The sequence below is a fragment of the Xenopus laevis genome, chromosome 9_10S, assembly GCF_017654675.1.
Source record: "Xenopus laevis strain J_2021 chromosome 9_10S, Xenopus_laevis_v10.1, whole genome shotgun sequence".
Classification (NCBI taxonomy): Eukaryota; Metazoa; Chordata; class Amphibia; order Anura; family Pipidae; genus Xenopus; species Xenopus laevis.
This window is the reverse complement of record NC_054388.1, coordinates 105,841,142-105,863,357: the sequence shown is the minus strand read 5'-3', so window position 1 is coordinate 105,863,357 and position 22,216 is coordinate 105,841,142. Positions and strand designations below refer to the sequence as shown.

Sequence of the window (22,216 nt, the reverse complement as noted above, 5' to 3'; positions counted from 1 at the left end):
AGTAGCTCCAAGTCTAAACCAATAACCATGAAGGGTAATTTGTAGCAAATGACCCTTCCGTGGTTCGTGGCTTTGGTTCTGACAGTGTTCGGGAAGCTGATACATAAATATTTGTGCTGGAAGTTGTAAAGTAACTATAAATAAAGGCCTATAGGTCGGGCAACACTGATATAAGAGGATACTGTGGCTGTTTTGCCGTCTATCACCAGCTTGTCCCATGTTTGTTTTTACATATAACTACAGATCTGTAAGGGTCCCAGGACAGTCACTTCTATTTGAACCTCCAACGACAGCTCTGACGATGTCTCCTATACAAATATTCTGCTCTCATCTGTCAGTAGCAGAGAACATGCAGCTTAGGCATTTGCCTGGGTTTCATATCATACATCATCCAAAAGACTCAATATTTTTGCTCATGACAGCAGATGAGCAATAAACTCAGATTCTTGGCCCTCTAACTGACTGCACTCCTTAATCCTTAATACTAAACTAAGTGAATCGTGATCTGACTAGGTGATGCCCAATTCTGCCTAAATATAGCCCTGGCCTGATGACTTCAGCCATTCAGGACTTGGTTGTAATGCAGCCTCCTTATTGTAGCCAGCTCCCTTCCAGAGCAAGCCACATCAGATAGGATCATTGTGGAAAGGGCAACCATCAGGGGGCACAGGGGGTAATGCTGTACCAGGCCTGGCGCTGAAGGGGGCCCTGCTGTGCTGGAAAGTTAAATACCGAGCCGAAGACCCAAAGCCGTGCCAAAAAGACCCGAAGTTGAAGTCCTTAAGCTGCGACAAGACCCAAAGCTACCAAAGGAGCCGAAAATTTTGCTGTACAGTAGTGATGTGCGGGCCAACCTCACACGCTCTTTTCCGGGTCTCGGATGGATGCGGGTTGAGCTCTTCTTGCTGCTCACCCCACCCACGACCTTCCAAATGCCAGCTTCCGACTTCCTGGTTGAGTTTTTATAGTCACGTGCCTCTCCCCACCCCTTTTATGATGTCATTGGCGGGGCGGGCGGGTCTATAAAAGAGACCCAGAAGTCGGGCGCGGGTGGTGGGAGGTCGGGTTGCAGGTGATGTATGGGTCGGAAAAGTCTGACCCACACATCACTACTGTACAGGGCCCCGTCATGTCTCATGGTGACTGTGGGTAACCTAGACCCCTGTATCCCCTTGGATAAAGTGGCGTGAGATACACTCTTATTCACTAACCGAACATGTCTTGATCTTAAGGTGTCTCTCGATTCCCCCGGGCAGAAGGAACAGCTGTCGCTTGGAGCTTCTTCCAGCCTGTGGATGAACAAAAAGCAAGGAGAGAAAACATTCAGTAAAATATAAATCCCATCCAGGTGACCACGGGAATTGCCTGTGGAACTGTGGGAAAAAATTACTACTCTAGCAGGGCAGCCATTGGTATGGAGGGGTATAGGAGGTACAACTATACCCAACATTTTTTGGACCCAGCAAAACAATATTTAATAAAGCTTCATATGTCACAAGTGAATCACAAACATTGGGCCTGTATGTGGTCCACGGGCAAAAATAGATTTCTGATGGTGGCCCTGTACTCCAATATCAGTCCCATGCACCTACCACCATGGCTTTCAGCTCTATGGCACTTGGATATTCAGTGCGCCCTCCATATTGAATGGTCTTGCGCAGATTCTGCTCACATGCCTTGGCAATCCCTGCAAACAGAATAATATGTAATGAGCTGGTGCAATAGCAATTATGTCTGTTTATCTTAACTTGATACCTCCTGGACTGTTGTTGGACTGGGCCACTTAGGGCCCACCAGAAAGTATCCAGGGTCCACTCTTGCAGCAATTAGATGTAGATAGTGCTAAATGTTATGGGTATCATATAGTTTTATGGTGGAAATAAGCTAGGGCTGATTGAAACTGTGCTTGTTTGGGGCCCACTGGGAGATCCTCGGATACTAGGGCAGGCCAGTCCTAATTTGTAGATTTGAATGGAAATTAAAGGGGAACTCCACACAAACATAACATAAGCTGTTTGAAAAGTAAACATCATATCAAGCAATTTTGCAATATACATCAATTAAAAAATATGTAGACTTTTCTTGATTTTTAATGGTTTGGTACAGTTCCCATTTGAAATGATGCAGAAAGAGATAAACAGCTGGATTTCAGCATAGAAAATGGCATATATTCATACTTTTTGAAGAAACAGATAACAGCAATGGGTATATTAGGGGTTTCTGTGTTATGTAGGCCTCTTTATCAAATTTTGGTTTGGAAGCCAGAGTTCCCCTTTAAAGGAACAGTTCAGATAGGCTGTGCAAAATACAAAATGTCTCTAATATAGTTAGTTAGGCAAAAATGTAATGTATAAAGGCTGGAGTGACTGGATGTGTAACATAATAGCCAGAACACTACTTCCTGCTTTTCAGCTCTCTAACTCTGAGTTAGTCAGTGACTATAAGGGGGGGCACATGGGACATAACTGTTCAGTGAGTTTGCAATTGATCCTCAGATTTCAGCTCAGATTCATAAGCAACAGATATGACCCATGTGCCTCCCCTCAAGTCTCTGATTGGTTACTGCCTTGTAACCAATCAGTGGAAAGCAATAGAGCTGAAAAGCAGGAAGTAGTGTTCTGGCTATTATGTTACACATCCAGTCACTCCAGCCTTTATACATTACATTTTTGGCTAATTAACTATATTAGATACATTTTTTATTTTGCACAGCCTATCTATTTATACAGTTTTTTATTTTTACACTGAACAATTCCTTTAAGGGTGGATAGTAGGGATGTAGCGAACGTCGGAAAAAAAGTTCGCGAACATATTCGCGAACTTGCGCAAAAATGCGAGCGGTTCGCGAACCCCATAGACTTCAATGGGAAGGCGAACTTTAACATCTAGAAAAGACATTTCTGGCCAGAAAAATGATTTTAAAGTTGTTTAAAGGGTGCAACGACCTGGACAGTGGCATGCCAGAGGGGGATCAAGGGCAAAAATGTATCTGAAAAATCTGCCTGTGTGTGCTTGGAAGAGATAGTGTAGGGGGAGAGCTGTTAGTGATTTCAGGGACAGATGATAGTAAGTTTGCTGGCTAGTAATCTGATTGATACTGCTCTGTATTGGAGGGACAGAAGTCTGCAGGGATTTGAGGGACATTTTAGCTTAGGTAGCTTTGCTGGCTAGTAATCTACTGTTCTCTTTAAACAACTGCCATACGTTGACCTTGTAGGCATTGTTTGCCCAGTTTTTTTGGACGCAGCCACTGAAGCACAGTTGCCATAAAAAATATGCCATATAAATGCTGAAAATAGTCATTTTTCACCATACGTTGACCTTGTAGACATTGTTTGCCCAGTTTTTTTGGTTGCAGCCACTGAAGCACAGTTGCCAGAAAAAATATGCCATATAAATGCTGAAAATAGTCATTTTTTGCCATACGTTGACCTTGTAGGCATTGTTTGCCCAGTTTTTTTTGGTCGCAGCCACTGAAGCACAGTTGCCAGAAAAAATATGCCATATAAATGCTGAAAATAGTAATTTTTTGCCATATACGTTGAGTCAACGTATGGCAAAAAATGACTATTTTCAGCATTTATATGGCATATTTTTTCTGGCCTCTGTGCTTCAGTGGCTGCGGCCAAAAAAACTGGGCAAACAATGCCTACAAGGTCAACGTCATTGACCTTGTAGGCATTGTTTGCCCAGTTTTTTTGGCCGCAGCCACTGAAGCACAGAGGCCAGAAAAAATATGCCATATAAATGCTGAAAATAGTCATTTTTTTGGTCGCAGCCACTGAAGCACAGTTGCCAGAAAAATTATGCCATATAAATGCTGAAAATATGCATTTTTTTGGTTGCAGCCACTGAAGCACAGAGGCCAGAAAAATTATGCCATATAAATGCTGAAAATATAAATTTTTTTGGTTGCAGCCACTGAAGCACAGAGGCCAGAAAAATTATGCCATATAAATGCAGAAAATATGCATTTTTTTGGTCGCAGCCACTGAAGCACAGTTGCCAGAAAAATTATGCCATATAAATGCTGAAAATATAAATTTTTTTGGTTGCAACCACTGAAGCACAGAGGCCAGAAAAAATATGCCATATAAATGCTGAAAATAGTCATTTTTTTGGTCGCAGCCACTGAAGCACAGTTGCCAGAAAAATTATGCCATATAAATGCTGAAAATATGCATTTTTTTGGTTGCAGCCACTGAAGCACAGAGGCCAGAAAAATTATGCCATATAAATGCTGAAAATATAAATTTTTTTGGTTGCAGCCACTGAAGCACAGAGGCCAGAAAAATTATGCCATATAAATGCAGAAAATATGCATTTTTTTGGTCGCAGCCACTGAAGCACAGTTGCCAGAAAAATTATGCCATATAAATGCTGAAAATATAAATTTTTTTGGTTGCAGCCACTGAAGCACAGAGGCCAGAAAAATTATGCCATATAAATGCTGAAAATATGCATTTTTTTGGTCGCAGCCACTGAAGCACAGTTGCCAGAAAAATTATGCCATATAAATGCTGAAAATATGCATTTTTTTGGTTGCAGCCACTGAAGCACAGAGGCCAGAAAAAGTATGCCATATAAATGCAGAAAATATGCATTTTTTTGGACGCAGCCACTGAAGCACAGTTGCCAGAAAAATATGCCATATAAATGCTGAAAATAGTCATTTTTTGCCATACGTTGACCTTGTAGACATTGTTTGCCCAGTTTTTTTGGTTGCAGCCACTGAAGCACAGAGGCCAGAAAAAATTAAACCAGTAGGGTTTGCACCCTAGTTTGTAACGGTGGCGGAGGGAGGAGGAGGACGCTAAAGGACAGCTGTGTGTGGAGTCATGAGGCTTGAAGAGAAGGACAGCTGCATAGAAGTCAGAACAAGTCTTCCGGCGTGCAGTAACCCTCCGAGATCCACCCCTCATTCATTTTAATAAAGGTCAGGTAATCGACACTTTTGTGACCTAGGCGAGTTCTCTTCTCAGTTACAATCCCTCCTGCTGCACTGAAGGTCCTTTCTGAGAGCACACTTGAGGCTGGGCAAGACAAGAGGTTCATGGCAAATTGTGACAGCTCTGGCCACAGATCAAGCCTGCGCACCCAGTAGTCCAGGGGTTCATCGCTCCTCAGAGTGTCGATATCTGCAGTTAATGCCAGGTAGTCCGCTACCTGCCGGTCGAGGCGTTCTTTGAGGGTGGATCCAGAAGGGTTGTGGCGCTGCCTTGGACAGAAAAACATTTGCATGTCTGACGTTACAGACTGGCCAAAGGGCTTTGTCCTTGCAGGTGTGCTCGTGGCAGGATTACTGGCACCTCTGCCCCTGGAATGTTGATGAGTTCCTGAAGTGACATCACCCTTAAAAGCATTGTACAACATGTTTTGCAGGCTGGTTTGTAAATGCCGCATCTTTTCGGACTTGTGGTATGTTGGTAACATTTCTGACACTTTATGCTTGTACCGAGGGTCTAGTAGCGTTGCGACCCAGTACAGGTCCTTCTCCTTAAGCCTCTTGATACGGGGGTCCTTCAACAGGCATGACAGCATGAAAGACCCCATTCTCACAAGGTTGGATGCAGAGCTATCCATCTCCGCTTCCTCATTATCAAGGACTGCATCATCCACGGTCTCCTCCCCCCAGCCACGTACAAGACCAGGGGTCCCCAAAAGGTCACCACTAGCCCCCTGGGAAGCCTGCTCCTGTTGGTCCTCCTCCTCCTCCTCCACAAAGCCACCTTCCTCCTCTGACTCCACTTCTGGCACCTCTCCCTGCGTTGCAGCAGGTGCCTGGGTTCGTTCTGGTGATTCCGACCAGAAATCGTGCGCTTCCAGCTCCTCGTCACGCTGGTCTACAGCCTCATCTGTCACTCGTCGCACGGCACGCTCCAGGAAGAAAGCGAAGGGTATTAGGTCGCTGATGGTGCCTTCGGTGCGACTGACCATATTTGTCACCTCTTCAAAAGGTCGCATGAGCCTGCAGGCATCGCGCATAAGCACCCAGTAACGGGGGAAAAAAATCCCCAGCTGTGCAGATCCAGTCCTACCACCCAGTTCAAAAAGGTACTCGTTGACGGCCCTTTGTTGTTGCAGCAGACGTTCCAACATAAGGAGCGTTGAATTCCAGCGAGTCTGGCTGTCAGAAATCAAACGCCTGACTGGCATGTTGTAGCGCTGCTGAATGTCAGCAAGGCGTGCCATGGCTGTGTAGGAACGTCTGAAATGGGCCGACACCTTTCTGGACTGGGTGAGAACGTCCTGGAATCCTGGGTACTTGGAGACAAAACGTTGGACTATTAAATTTAACACATGTGCCATGCAGGGCACATGTGTTAAATTGCCTAGTCTCAACGCTGCCAACAGATTGCTTCCATTGTCACACACCACTTTTCCGATCTGCAGTTGGTGTGGGGTCAGCCACCGATCGGCCTGTGACTGCAGAGATGACAGGAGTACAGATCCGGTATGGTTTTTGCTTTCCAGGCACGTCATCCCCAAGACAGCGTGACAACGGCGTACCTGGCACGTCGAATAGCCTAGGGGGAGCTGGGGGTGCACAGGTGTGGAGGAGGAGAAGGAGGACCCAGCAGCAGAGTAAGAAGAAGAAGAAGACGAGGTAGAGAGCGATGGAGGAGTAGAGGTGGTGGCAGAACCGCGTGCAATCCGTGGCGGTGACACCAACTCCACTGTTGTTGTTGAGCTACCCATTCCCTGCTTCCCAGCCATTACCAAGTTCACCCAGTGGGCAGTGTAGGTGACATACCTGCCCTGACCATGCTTGGAGGACCATGCGTCAGTAGTCATATGGACCTTTGGCCCAACACTAAGTGACAGAGATGCGGTAACTTGGCTCTGCACATGTTGGTACAGGTGTGGTATTCCCTTTTTAGAAAAAAAATTGCGGCTGGGTACCTTCCACTGCGGTGTCCCAATTGCTACAAATTTGCGGAAGGCCTCAGAGTCCACCAGCTGGTATGGTAAAAGCTGGCGGGCTAAGAGTGCAGACAAGCCAGCTGTCAGACGCCGGGCAAGGGGGTGACAGTCAGACATTGGCTTCTTACGCTCAAACATGGCCTTCACAGAAACTTGGTTGGTGGCAGATGACTGGGAATGGGAACAGGTGGTCAAGGTGGAAGGCGGAGTGGAGGGTGGTTCAGACGGGTCAAGGAGAGCAGAGGTAGAGCAGTAGGAGTGTGACCAGAAGGAGTGTGGCTTTTAGTTTGCCTGTTGCCTTTGAGGTGTTGCTCCCAAAGTGCTTTGTGCTTGCCGCTCATGTGCCTTCGCATAGAAGTTGTACCTATGTGGCTGTTGGGCTTACCAAGGCTCAGTTTCTGACTGCACTCATTGCAAATTACAATGCTTTTGTCAGAGGCACACACATTAAAAAAATCCCACACTGCTGACTTTTTGGAAGTGTGCGATCTGGCGGTAACAGTAGAAGTTGGCGGCATTGGCGGCAATGGCGGGTGCGTTGGCCGGCTGAACACAGGTGCCGATACATGTTGTTGCCCTACTGATCCCTGCGGGCTGTCCTCCCTGCTTCTTCTAAGTCTTATTCTCCTACTGCCTCTCTGACTCTCCGTCTCTCCATCTGAACTACCCTCCTCTTGCTCTCTTCTACTAGGCACCCACAAAACATCAATCTCCTCATCATCATTCTCCTCAGATGCATCAATTTCTTCTGACACATCACAGAAGGAAGCAGCAGCGGGGACCTCCTCCTCATCACTCATTATGTCCATCTCTATCGTGTTCTCTGCCAGAATTAAATCTGGTGTAAGGTCCTCATCTCCTTCATCTTCTTCTGGCAATAATGGTTGCGCATTACTCAGTTCAAGAAACTCATGGGAAAATAACTCCTCTGACCCCAGTGAAGAAGGGGCACCGGTGGTGGAGGAAGTGTTACGTGGGGTGGCCATAGCAGTGGAGGATGAGGAGGATGTTGTGGTAAAGTTAGAAACGGTAGAGGATGGGGTGTGCTGTGTAAGCCAGTCAACTACCTCTTCAGCATTTTGGGAGTTCAGGGTCATTGGCTTTTTAAAACTGGGCAATTTGCTAGGGCCACAGGATTGCATAGCAGCACGGCCCCTAGCACGGCCTCTGCGTGGCGGCCTGCCTTTGCCTGGCATTATTTTTAAAAAAACAACAACAACAACAACAAAAACTCAGTTGGTTTTTCTGGAAACGATAATACACACAGCTAGATGGCGGGTTGAAGAAAACAGTGTGCAAATAATGCCTACAAGGTCAACGTATACACTACTACAGCGGTGGATACGGATTACGTAAAATATATGAATGCTGCTTGAAAAAAGTCACTCCGGTGTTTTTTCTGGAGACGGTAATATTATGGATATTTAGACAGAATGTGAACAAGGTCACACAGCTAGATGGCGGGTTGAAGAAAACAGTGTGCAAATAATGCCTACAAGGTCAACGTATACACTACTACAGCGGTGGATACGGATTACGTAAAATATATTATGGCTGCTTGAAAAAGTCACTCCGGTGTTTTTTCTGGAGACGGTAATATTATGGATATTTAGACAGAATGTGAACAAGGTCACACAGCTAGATGGCGGGTTGAAGAAAACAGTGTGCAAATAATGCCTACAAGGTCAACGTATACACTACTACAGCGGTGGATACGGATTACGTAAAATATATTATGGCTGCTTGAAAAAAGTCACTCCGGTGTTTTTTCTGGAGACGGTAATATTATGGATATTTAGACAGAATGTGAACAAGGTCACACAGCTAGATGGCGGGTTGAAGAAAACAGTGTGCAAATAATGCCTACAAGGTCAACGTATACACTACTACAGCGGTGGATACGGATTACGTAAAATATATTATGGCTGCTTGAAAAAAGTCACTCCGGTGTTTTTTCTGGAGACGGTAATATTATGGATATTTAGACAGAATGTGAACAAGGTCACACAGCTAGATGGCGGGTTGAAGAAAACAGTGTGCAAATAATGCCTACAAGGTCAACGTATACACTACTACAGCGGTGGATACGGATTACGTAATATATATGAATGCTGCTTGAAAAAAAGTAACTCAAGTGGTTTTTCTAGAGACGATAATATTATCAATATTTAGACAAAATGTGAACAAGCTCACACAGCTAGATGGCGGGTTGAAGAAAACACTATGCAAATAATGCCTACAAGGTCAACGTATACACTACTACAGCGGTGGATACGGATTACGTAAAATATATGAATGCTGCTTGAAAAAAGTCACTCCGGTGTTTTTTCTGGAGACGGTAATATTATGGATATTTAGACAGAATGTGAACAAGGTCACACAGCTAGATGGCGGGTTGAAGAAAACAGTGTGCAAATAATGCCTACAAGGTCAACGTATACACTACTACAGCGGTGGATACGGATTACGTAAAATATATTATGGCTGCTTGAAAAAAGTCACTCCGGTGTTTTTTCTGGAGACGGTAATATTATGGATATTTAGACAGAATGTGAACAAGGTCACACAGCTAGATGGCGGGTTGAAGAAAACAGTGTGCAAATAATGCCTACAAGGTCAACGTATACACTACTACAGCGGTGGATACGGATTACGTAAAATATATTATGGCTGCTTGAAAAAAGTCACTCCGGTGTTTTTTCTGGAGACGGTAATATTATGGATATTTAGACAGAATGTGAACAAGGTCACACAGCTAGATGGCGGGTTGAAGAAAACAGTGTGCAAATAATGCCTACAAGGTCAACGTATACACTACTACAGCGGTGGATACGGATTACGTAAAATATATTATGGCTGCTTGAAAAAAGTCACTCCGGTGTTTTTTCTGGAGACGGTAATATTATGGATATTTAGACAGAATGTGAACAAGGTCACACAGCTAGATGGCGGGTTGAAGAAAACAGTGTGCAAATAATGCCTACAAGGTCAACGTATACACTACTACAGCGGTGGATACGGATTACGTAAAATATATGAATGCTGCTTGAAAAAAAGTAACTCAAGTGGTTTTTCTAGAGACGATAATATTATCAATATTTAGACAAAATGTGAACAAGCTCACACAGCTAGATGGCGGGTTGAAGAAAACACTGTGCAAATAATGCCTACAAGGTCAACGTATACACTACTACAGCGGTGGATACGGATTACGTAAAATATATTATGGCTGCTTGAAAAAAGTCACTCCGGTGTTTTTTCTGGAGACGGTAATATTATGGATATTTAGACAGAATGTGAACAAGGTCACACAGCTAGATGGCGGGTTGAAGAAAACAGTGTGCAAATAATGCCTACAGGGCAAATAATGCCTAAAAGGTCAACTTATACACTACTACAGCGGTAGTAAAATAGAAAAAAGTAAAATAAAAAAAAATTAATATTAAAAAAAAAAATTAAAGTTGGTGCTGCTGAACTACTAGGAGCAGCAGATTAGCACACCAGTCCCACTCCCCAACACTGCTAGACTAATAGCACTGGGCTCTTATAGTAGTAGTAGTAGTAGTAGTAAAACAACAAAAAAATAAATAAAAGCAGTCCTTACAAGGACTACTGTTATTGCAGCAGTCAGCAGATGAGATCAGAAGCAGGACAGCTGCCCACTGCAGCTACATACAGAGCACTGCAGTAGAAGGTAGATTACTAGCCAGCAAAGCTACCTAAGCTTAAATGTCCCTCAAACCCCTGCAGACTTCTGTCCCTCCAATAACAGAGCAGTATCAAAACGATTACTAGCCAGCAAACTTTCAACTGTCCCTGAAATCACTAACAGGCAGCAGCTCTCTCCCTACACTATCTCTTCAGCACACACAGGCAGAGTGAAAAAACGCTGCAGGGCTTCGGTTTTTATAGGGAAGGGGAGTGGTCCAGGGGAGAGCTTCCTGATTGGCTGCCATGTACCTGCTGGTCTGGGGTGAGAGGGCAAAAAAAAGCGCCAACAATGGCGAACCCAAAATGGCGAACGTCGCGCGACGTTCGCGAACTTCCGGCGAGCGCGAACACCCGATGTTCGCGCGAACAAGTTCGCCGGCGAACAGTTCGCGACATCTCTAGTGGATAGGCCTTACCTTGGTAGTGCAACCCGGGGCTCCTGCATGTATCTTGGAGGAAATTGAAGAGGTAAGGCTTCAGCACTTCTGAGCACTTATAGTAGGCCGTAAGGATGAAGAGAAGCCTCCACCCTCGCTGGCAGCTGTCCCTGTATAACACAGAATGGTATGAGGGCCTGAGGCCATTCTACAGCTGAGCCATAAGCATGACTGAATCACTGTATATAAGGCATGATCACTCACGTGTTGCTGCTGGTGTTGTCCGTGATCTGCTTCATGATCTGGCAGTAGCCCTCATCCTTCATGACTTCATGTTCCCCACAGAGCTGCAATCACACAGAACTGATGCTCAGTTTGTGAGGAGGACCATTCCCTGCTTGAGAAACCTGCTCTGGTCTTGATATTGACTTTTCCAATTACTAGTCCTTGTAACCCCAATCTACGATTCCTTCTTGTAAAGGGACCACTATACACTAATACTTTCTTGCAGAACTATGCTGGCTTATTTTATGGGATCTCTCTGTACAGACTATGAGCAAACTTAGGGGCTGTTCCTGCTGAATTGTACTTAGTACAGGGGAACACCTATGCTGTTATAGTTTTATGTACAGACTATGAGCAAACTTAAGGGACTGTTCCTGCAGAATTGTGCTTAGTACAGGGAATAACTATGCTGTCATAGTTTTATGGGATCTCTCTGTACAGATTATGAGCAAACCTAGGGGCTGTTCCTGCAGAATTGTGCTTAGTACAGGGGAATACCTATGCTGCTATAGTTTTATCGGATCTCTCTGTACAGACTATGAGCAAACTTAGGGCATGTTCCTGCTGAATTGTGCTTAATACAGGGAATACCTATGCTGCCATAGTTTTATGGTTTCTCTCTATACAGACTATGAGCAAACTTAGGGGCTGTTCCTGCTGAAATGTTACTGGTACAGAGGAACACCTGGCATGCTGTTCACACAAACAAAGCTGTAGAACTCTCCATAGTAGAAATGTTCTACTGTGCATAGAGATGCCATAGATCAAACAGATTGTGAACCCATTATAAAACAATAAGAGGGCCATGGGAAGTGGACAGTCAGAGATAATTGAGCTCCACGATATGCACGAAATGGCGCTAAACTGTGCCTGAAGAAGGTGGGGTTTCTGGGCATGACCAGTCAGATCAGAGGTTGCAGATTAAAACGTTCCTGATATATATTTTTCTTTTTAGCTATATGAATTGCAGGTTCGTTACACAGCCATGACTTATAGGATATTCCTACTGACCTTTAGGACTGAATAGACGGCATCCAATTCAGACTGTCCTTTCAGAGGCAGATCTCCCATGAACTTCATGATGCCTGCAGGAGACACAGATTTATTTTTTTTAAAGTGTTTTTTACATAATGAAAGAAATGGCAATTCTAAGCAACTTCCCAATATACATTCATTCCACTTTCTCTCTGGTTTTAAAGTTATTTTTAACTTTAATTACTATTAAAATCAGGATATGGGCTGCACTTGCGGTTGTATATGAACCGTAAAATATAGACCCTAATGAATGTTACAACATCTAGAGTCCTATCTCCCATTTCTACATAAATGGAACCCAGGGGTGCCTTTTGTTTAGAGGGCCACACCCTGTCTTACCTGTGAAGACATCAGCTGCGATTCTGTTCATGCTTCCGTCACTGAACTCAATGAGTGACTCCTGAATGGGAGTCTGCAAAGAGAGAAATGCCAGTAATGTCTCTTACTAAGTATTGCTTTCTCCATATCTGGGTATGTATGAATGTAAGTTCTGTGGGAGAGGGGACCTCCTTCATCATACAGTATATATCTTAAAACCTGCCACCAGATTTCAGATCCTGCACCCCTAGGCTGGGCTTAATGCTCAAACATTTCCCCTTTTAACCCCCCTTGCCTCACCCCTTTCCTTTATCATTAATATACCTATACTATATAATGACTGAATGAGCTCTATGGATCATTCCCCATATACCAAAGCCCCGGCCTCTAGTCACCTTAGTGAATTTTAGCATCTCCTCGAGATCTTTGGGCTCTTTGCTCTTCTTCGAACCCTGTTTACTAGAGTCACTGGAAAGAAAAAGAAATATATCAGAAATCAAGATTCCAGTCACTTAAAAGTATTTAAGATTCTAAAGACCATATAGTGCTCAACCTGATCTTGAGAAGATAGGAGGAAACCTACAAAAGTTAGCAACATTTTTAGAATAACTAGAGGGAACCACTGCCATGTATTTATAATCAATCAGTTTAGGACACAACTGGAATATGAGGTTGTTGAAGGCAGAAGGAGATGCAAGAGAAATCAAGTCAAGAAAGGGAAAAGGTCATGGATGGAGAAGAGGAGTGAAGGCTAGAAGGTCAAGCGCTTGACTTGCTTTGTATTTTCATTTGCCTGAGGAATTCTCTGCAATGTTTTGGCATCCCTGTTTGCTCCAAACTTTCAAGCCCTCTTCAAAAAGGCCTGACTGACACACCTCGGGTTCTCCAAAGTCAAAAGAAATCAAGTCAAGAAAGGGAAGAGGTCATGGGTGAAGAAGAGAAGGAGATGCAAGAGCTTGATTTGCTTTGTATTTCCATTTGCCTATGGAATTCTCTGCAATGTTTTGGTATCCCTGTTTGCTCCAAACTTTCAAGCCCCCTTCAAGAAAGCCTGACTGACACACCTCGGGTTCTCCAAAGTCAAAAGAAATCGAGTCAAGAAAGGGAAGAGGTCATGGGTGAAGAAGAGAAGGAGATGCAAGAGAAATCAAGTCAAGAAAGGGAAGAGGTCATGGGTGGAGAAGAGGAATGAAGTCTAGAAGGTTAAGAGCTTGATTTGTCTTGTATTTCCGTTTGCCTGAGGAATTCTCTGCAATGTTTTGGCATCCCTGTTTGCTCCAAACTTTCAAGCCCCCTTCAAGAAGGCCTGAATGACACACCAGGGGTTTTTCAAAGTCAAGAGAAATAAAGTCAAGAAAGGGAAGAAGTGATGGGTAGAGAAGAGAAGGAGATGCAAGAGAAATCAAGCCAAGAAAGGGAAGAGGTCATGGGTGGAGAAGAGGAGTGAAGGCTAGATGGTCAGAAATCAATAGCTTGATTTCTCTTGTATTTCCATTTGCCTATGGAATTCTCTGCAATGTTTTGGTATCCCTGTTTGCTCCAAACTTTCAAGCCCATTCAAGAAGGCCTGACTGACACACCTTGGGCTCACCAAAGTCAACTTAACACAATGAGCAATTCAAAAACAAACACAGTGATGCACTGTATGGTCTTTAGAAAGTGAAACGAATTAAACAGTATATGGAGATAAGGGGATGGCTGAACTGTGGGTGGTGGGCCACAGGCTGTCATAAAAACATGCATTCTTTAAAAGGTCCATGGGGACTATTCATTGGCACTGACATTTTTCGTACCCTGACATCTTCTGAGACTTATCTTGTGCGGCCAGCCTTTGACCCTCTCTAAAGTACTTCTTGGCAAATTCCACCATGTTGTACGGACTTCCTTGAAGCATAATCTCTGACGTGTTAGGGTCTGTATATTCGTCCAAACTCTCTGCGTATTCGCTGGGGGTAGGAGAACCCTGGAAGGGACATGGAGTCAATCACAAGGAGAGGACCTTATCAAATGCATTCACAAATATTTGTTTATAAAACCAGCATGTTGTACTTTGACTTTAAGATGATGAAGATACCTTTGCTTTAATGGCAAAAGATTGCCTTTAGAATTTTTGAAATCCCTGATTCAGGATCTTATTGGTTTTATACCATTTTTGTTGACCTAACTGCTAGCGGATCCATAGGTGCATGGGACCAAACTGTTGACTACATGCAAGATTAGGTCCTGATAAATAGAGCAATGAGTAATGGATCTATAGACTCCACTTACATCCATCTTTCTGTCAAATTCATGAGCGACAGCTGTAGATGCGACCGCCACGGCCACCGCTGCTGATGCTGCAGCCCTGCTCTGCCGGTTTCGTGGCTCTTCCTTCCTATCAGCTGGGAGATTGACAAAGTCTGGAGCGGCCACTGGTTGCACACACTCTGCTGGTAAGAGGCCTGCACGGCTATGTATGGCACCAAACTTCCATCCTGCAGGAAACAAACAAACTTCCTACCAGAGATCCACACAACGTGGCACAGCAAAAGGAAAGGTTACACAGAATATGCCATGAAGATGTACTTTATTTACCATAGCTCCCCTATCAGTTTATTAGTTGATATTTTTTGAACCAATAATCTGTTTCCATTAATGTAAAGCTTTACTTTGGTGGTGAAAAGCCTGTAAGCTTATAAAACAACATGTATACCATAGGATAGACCAGTGATCCCCAACTAGTGGCTCGTGAGCAACATGTTGCTCACCAACATCTTGGATGTTGCTCCCAGTGGCCTCAAAGCAGGTGATTATTTTTTAATTTCTGCCTTAGAGGTTGTATAAAAACAAGATCTACTTCTAAACAGAACCTCCTGTAGGCTACCAGTCTACATTGTGGCTACCAAATAGCCAATCACAGCCCATATTTGGCACCCCCAGGATTTTTTTTTCATACTTGTGTTGCTCCCCAACTCTCTTTCCATTTGAATGTGGCTCACAGGTATAAAAGGTTGGAGAGCCCTGGGATAGACCAACATATTGATTGGCTAAAATTATCCCATGCAAGCCATATAGAGTGAAATACACACAGAGTGAAACAGTAACACATGCCAGGTGCAGCTTTTCACAGATAGATATTTTTTCATAGATGGATATAAAAGAACGCAGGAACATGTCAAAACACCCACCAAAGTCCTGAGTGCCATGTTTAAGTTCCTCCAAATACATCACCTTCTTTCTTACAACAAAGCCATAGTTTTGACCTGTCCGGCATCCATATTGCAGCATGGGAATTAACATTACAGGTTAGCGCAGAAAAATTAGGTTTTGTGGCTTTACCAAATGAAAGGTTTACAGAGCAGCATATCCCAATCATGGAAGTGGCAGTGCAGAAAAGGGGGCCTGTAGTATGGATGGATTGTGGGTTATATAATGCCTGTGGCACAGAATGGACAAATTTACAGGATTATGGTACAGGTATAGGAGCTGTTATCTGGAAACCCATTATCCAGAATGCTCCGAAAGTCCATCTCCCATAGAATCCATTTTATCCAAATAATCCAAATTTTTTAAAATTATTTCTTTTTCTGTGTAATAATAAAACAGTAGCGTGTACTTGATCTCAACTAAGATATAATTAGTCCTTATTGGAAGCAAAACCAGCCTATTGGGTTTATTTTATGTTTGCATGATTTTATAGAAGACTTAGGGCATGAACCTAAGTATGGAAAGATCCGGTTTTCGGAAAACCCCAGGTCGCAACTGGATAACAGGTCCTATACCTGTACTTTATGAGCATGGTTTGATTTTGGTTTATGATATTTGGTTTATGATATATATATAACTAGGCAACGCTTGCCCTTTACAGACATACATATAGGTCAGGTTTGATCATCCACATGGCGTCAAAGCTTGTAGGCTGACAAATAAAGGTGAAATAAATATGTGTGTGGCCCCATACGGTCACCTTAAGAATGCAACTGATGATGCATTGCTATAGAATTGATCATGGATGGTTAAACGTCTATAATCAAAGATATCGCAACACAATATTAATTGCATTTTTAAGGTTGCCATATAGGGCCAACATATCTGACCAATGAGCCTGTAAATTTGAGGCCATGTGGATAATCAGACAGGCCAATGACCTCAAGGAGAAGATCTGTGAGAAAGTGAGGAGAAGTTGCACCACCTCTCCTATTCTCGTGTGCCTATGCTCCATTTAGCATAGGACAAACTACTCCAACCAAATCTGGACATTTGATTTCTCCAAGATCCAATCAGAGCTAAGGAGTTACAAGATTACTGACCTTTCTCAAGTCCATCTAATGCCTGGAGACGGATAATGTCTCCTTTATGAAAACTCAGAAAAGACTTATCTTCCGTCACATAATTTTGCACTGCAACAACATAGTTTGAATCCTGGAAACACAAAGATAATCCATTCACTTGGTTGCAAAGGCTTGTACAGGCATGTTGTGTCTTACTAAACTTCCTCAGCTAGTGGTCTGGGTCCCTAATTTAGGAGTTTTATGGAAAATGTTCAAAAAGCCCTATATTTAACACTAAATACTGGCACAAATCGCCATTTTTTTATCCACATTGCAGTGCACAATAGCTGTAACTTGTGCACAGTTTACAAGTTTGGCAACATGTCCTTTGGATGTTCTCAACAGAAGCATCTGCCACCAATCATACCTTCTTCAGTTCCGTCAGGAAGCAGTCTATCATGGTCTTCACCTGACTTGAGCGCGATGAAAACAAGACGAGCTTCTCATTGGTCAGGTTGAACTCCAGCATATTTTTGGAGAGGACAGTTACAAACATGATGTCTGTGTAACTGTAAGGGAAATATAGAAACAGCGCTTTTTTAGGGCGTTTTTAATGTTTCCTATTTGCAGAATGACATGGAAACGTTATCATAAAGCAAGCCCCATCCATGAAATTGATTTGTCCCTGGGCAGTAACTAATTGGCAACCAATCAAATGTGATTTTTGCAGTTAAGTAAGAAGAAAGAAGAAATAATAATTCTTAAAATAAATATCACATTATGTCTGTCTGTCCATCCTACCTGTAACTTCTTAAGACTCTGAGCTGCTCAGGGGTGGAACCACTTCTCTTCAGCAACTTAAGTAGTTTTATCCCAACATGCGACACTCCGAGGAACTGAACACCTGTGCCCTCACTTCCCTATACAGATGATAGAGACAGTCATGAGTTCCTTATAGACTTTGGCCTACTATTTTAGATGACTTCTTCCTGTGACTTACCGCAGCCGGGAAAAGGCGTGAGAAGTATACCTCCAGCTCCTCCCTGGCAACCGTGACAATCTTTTTTTTCACACTTTCATCAGCAATGGCATTGATGGAGTCCAACCTAAAACCAGCTGCTCAAGACAACGGTAAGGCATTACTTTAGCAGTAGTAATCACAATGGGTCAATGCAGCGAATGGCTTGGAGGCCAAATGATTTGATCGTTTAGATTTGGGCCATCTGGATGGTCAAATTGTGCAAAGATCAGCTTGGTCGACCATATTGCTAATTGAATGGATCTTATCCATTATCTGTATGGCCAACTTAAGAGATTTGCATGTCTTAGAAACACTCCTAAGGGCAGACATTTGTACCTGATACCTGTTAGTTTACATCTGATTCCATGAAATCAGATGCTTAGGATGGGGCTGGACTAGATCACTGGTTAAATCCTAAAAGGTTTTTAACTGGATACAACTGTCTTGTCTCCAACATAAGTTGTTACAGACTTCCTGTAGAACTTCATTGTCTGCGGGATTCTGTTTTCCCATATTTTGTGCTTATGGGCTGTTCTTCTGACACCATTAAGGGCACCATCCTCAGGCTTTGCCTTTAAAACATTTTATTACAGTGGAAAAGTAACACAAGCTTTCGGGGAAAACCCCTTCCTCAGGTGCATTACACACTATGTGAACCTCATGCATTAAGTACTCTTACATCATGTGACTGATCACCAATTTCATTAACCCCTTAACATCTTGATACAAAAAAGTCTTTATTCCATTGCCATAAGTCTCAATTTGTTTTAGGTGATAATTCAATACCTGCAATAAATAAATAAATAGTTCACCTCAATTAAAAACCCAGTTAATACATCATACAAATCAATCCAATCTCAGAGCCTTTACATCTTTCGACTATTCGACCATTCGATAGTCGAAGTACTGTCTCTTTAAAAAAAACTTCAACCACCTACTTCGCCACCTAAAACCTACCGAGCATCAATGTTAGCCTATGGGGAAGGTCCCCATAGGCTTTCCTAGCTTTTTTTGATCGTAGGAAAAACGCTCGATCGATGGATTAAAATCCTTCGAATCATTTGATTCGAAGGATTTAATCGTTCGATGAAACGATTTTTCCTTCGATCGTACGAACGAAGGAAATGCGGTAAATCCTTCGACTTCGAAGTCGAAGGATTTTACTTCGATCCATAGTAAATGTGCCCCTGTGTGTTTAGTGTGAAAAAAATGCTTAGCTACTGATAATTCAGAAATTCTGTCTCTTTTCTTCCTGTTTATTTCTTTCTTCAACTCTACTGTATAATTACTTATTTTACTTTTATGTTCATTTAACCGAGTCTTAATGGATCTACTCGTCTGCCCTATGTATTTTAGTCCACATGGGCATTTCAACATATACATTTTAGTTTGCAATGTTTTTTTATAACAGAATAATGTAAAGACTCTGAGATTGGATTGATTTGTATGATGTATTAACTGGGTTCTTAATTGAGATTAACTATTTATTTATTTATTACAGGTATTGAATTCTGCACCTAAAACAAATTGAGACTGTATGACAATGGAATAAGGACTTAATGAAGGGGTTAATGAAATTGGTGATCAGTCACATGATGTAAGGGTACTTAATGCATGAGGTTCACTTAGGGGCAGATTTATCAAGGGTCAAAAATACTTCGAAATTCGACCATCGAATTGGAATACTTCGCCTTCGAATATCAACGTTTTTTTCATCGAATTTCGGTATCCTGCGGTCGAAGTTAAATCTTTCGTTTGAACGATTAAATCCTTCGGATCGAATGATGCGAAGGATTTCAGCGATCGATCAAATGATTTTACTTCGGCTTCCAAAAACATAGAAAAATGCTCTAGAAGGTCCCCATAGGCTAACATAGCACTTCGGCAGGTTTAATTTGGCGAAGTATTGAAATCGAAGTTTTTTTAAAGAGACAGTACTTCGATTATTATATGGTCGAATTTTACTTCGAATTGAAGTCGTAGTATCCTATTTGATGGTGAAGTATCCAAAAAATTACTTTGAATTTCAAATTTTTTTACTTCGAAAATTCCCTCGAATTCACTTCGACCCTTGATAAATCTTCCCCCTTGTGTGTAATGCACCTGAGGAAGGGTTTTTTTTCCCCGAAAGCTTGTGTTACTTTTCCACTGTAATAAAATGTTTTAAAGGCAAAGGATTGTGTGCTTCATATCCCGTTATTCAAGATAAGGAATTTGTCTGACTTGGAGGCAGCTGGGGAGTGGATGCACCCAGGAAGAAGTAAGTGATGTGGTGAAGAAAAACTGTATTGGACTACCCTTATGGGCAGAGACACACGTGGAGATTCGGGGGGGATTAGTCGCCCGTCGACAAATGGCGTCTTCTTGGGGCGACTATTCTCCCTGAATAGCCTTCCCGCCGGCTAGAATCTAAATCGCCAACGGGATGGCACTCAGAAAGCTTCGTTTTCCGAAGGAAACTTCGCGCGACTTCAGAAAACGAGGCACTCCGAGTGCCATCCCACGGGCGATTTACATTCTAGTCGGGAGGCAGTTCTGGGATATTAGTCGCCTGAAGAAGATACGATTTGTCGCCGTCCCTGAATCTTCTCGTCAGCAGGGTTCATTTCTCCAAAAACAGTTCAGTTCTAAAAGGAGGGGACAAGTAACATACACTAAGATACTAAGCAGCTCTACTCACACTATTGCAATTCATAAAAAATACACAAAGGTGCAAATACTTTTTAAAGTTAAGACTTTACATGCGTCACCCTTATAGAAGCTCCTCTATTTACAAAGACAGTTTATGGCATGTGGCTTGGTTTTAGTCTCACCTAGTAGGGACCTCATCTTTTGCCTCTCTTCCTTGGATATCCTGATGCAGTTCTCTGTGAGGGTGTCATTGATAATCTTCACATTGAGAGACAAAAAGGAGAAGGAATTATTAAGACAAGTCTTCTTTACCTGAAACCCCTATTAGCAGAAAACTGCACCGGCCCGGGGTTATACTAAGCAGCACCACGGATCGATCCTCTTCCGGCTTCTTCTTTCTTCTAGCATGTGTAGTATAGGTAAAGGCTGGACTTTAACTAAAAAGTCGCTATTTCGTTCTACTGCGCATGCGTCTGCCCTGGGAAATTTGAAGCAAGAAGAAGACGGAAGAGGATCGCTCCATGGTGCTCGCTGGAATAACCCCGGGCCGGTGCAGTTTTCTGCTGATAGGAGCACCGGCCTGGGGTTTCAGGTAAGTAAATACAATCACTTGGGGGTGCCTAACATTTGGCACTTGACGTTCCTTCTCCTTTAAAGGGACACTGTCACTGGAAAACATGTTTTTTTCAAAATGCCTCAGTCAATAGTGCTGCTCCAGCAGACTTCTGCTCTGGAATTCATTTTTTAAACGGATTTTTTTTATAATTTAATTCTGAAATCTGACATGGGGCTAGACATATTGTCAGTTTCCCAGCTGCCCCCAGGCATGTGACATGTGTTCTGATAGACATCAGTCACTCTTTACTGCTCTACTGCAAGTTGGAGTGATATCACCCCCTCCCTTTCCCCCCATCAGCAGAACAATGGGAAGGTAACCAGATAGCAGTTCCCTGGTAGATGTAAAAACAGCACTCAATAGTAAAAATCCAAGTTCCACTGCGACGCTCTCAGTTACATTGAGTAGGAGGAACAACAGCCTGTCTGAAAGCAGTTTCATTGTGAAGTACTGGCTCATTCTGAAAGCAAATGACCTGAGATGCACCTACACACCAATATTACAACTTAAAAAATTCACTTGTTTGTTCGGGAATGAAATGTTATATGGTAGAGTGAATTATATGCAGTGTAAACAGTGTAATTTAGAAATAGAAACTACACCATAAAAATCATAACAGAATCCCTTTAAGCCAATGGCATATGGATAGTATCCTTTGGTGGATAACCATGGCTTTACTTGTGTTGCTTCACCCTTATCTAAATGAGCACCACAGCACAATGCAGATACAGCAGACTGTAGGACATGGAAGTTGATTACAAACATTGTAGACTTTACTGCCTAAAATTGTAGGTTGTAGCACCCCTAGAACAAAAAACCCATAAGGGCAGAGACACACGTGGAGATATGGGGAGATAATCGCAGGCGGGATGGCCCTCGGAGAGCTTCGTTTTGCGAAGTCGCCCTAAGATTCCTCGGGATGCAACTTTGGGCGACTTCGGAAAACGAATCACTCCGAGTGCCATCCCACCGGCAATTTAGATTGTAGCTGGCAGGAAGGAAGTTTGGGTAGATTAGTCGCCCAAAGAAGAGGCGATCTGTTGCCGGG

The 22,216-nt window shown here is 43.0% G+C and overlaps 1 protein-coding gene across 1 annotated transcript in view; it reads right to left on the bottom strand.

Moving 5' to 3' along the window:
• Nucleotides 1-22,216, bottom strand: part of LOC108703232 (unconventional myosin-XV-like) — a 105,083-nt gene that overhangs the window by 11,443 nt on the left and 71,424 nt on the right. The window contains exons 43-56 of the mRNA XM_041578109.1: nucleotides 20,735-20,810; nucleotides 17,901-18,016; nucleotides 17,702-17,820; nucleotides 17,328-17,469; nucleotides 16,940-17,051; nucleotides 14,919-15,124; nucleotides 14,444-14,613; nucleotides 13,046-13,118; nucleotides 12,672-12,744; nucleotides 12,309-12,382; nucleotides 11,277-11,359; nucleotides 11,052-11,182; nucleotides 1,593-1,687; nucleotides 1,212-1,289 (exon numbers count right to left, since the gene is read on the bottom strand). Coding sequence (XP_041434043.1) covers nucleotides 1,212-1,289; nucleotides 1,593-1,687; nucleotides 11,052-11,182; nucleotides 11,277-11,359; nucleotides 12,309-12,382; nucleotides 12,672-12,744; nucleotides 13,046-13,118; nucleotides 14,444-14,613; nucleotides 14,919-15,124; nucleotides 16,940-17,051; nucleotides 17,328-17,469; nucleotides 17,702-17,820; nucleotides 17,901-18,016; nucleotides 20,735-20,810 — 1,548 coding nt within the window. The remainder of the gene's footprint in view (nucleotides 1-1,211; nucleotides 1,290-1,592; nucleotides 1,688-11,051; nucleotides 11,183-11,276; nucleotides 11,360-12,308; nucleotides 12,383-12,671; nucleotides 12,745-13,045; nucleotides 13,119-14,443; nucleotides 14,614-14,918; nucleotides 15,125-16,939; nucleotides 17,052-17,327; nucleotides 17,470-17,701; nucleotides 17,821-17,900; nucleotides 18,017-20,734; nucleotides 20,811-22,216) is intronic.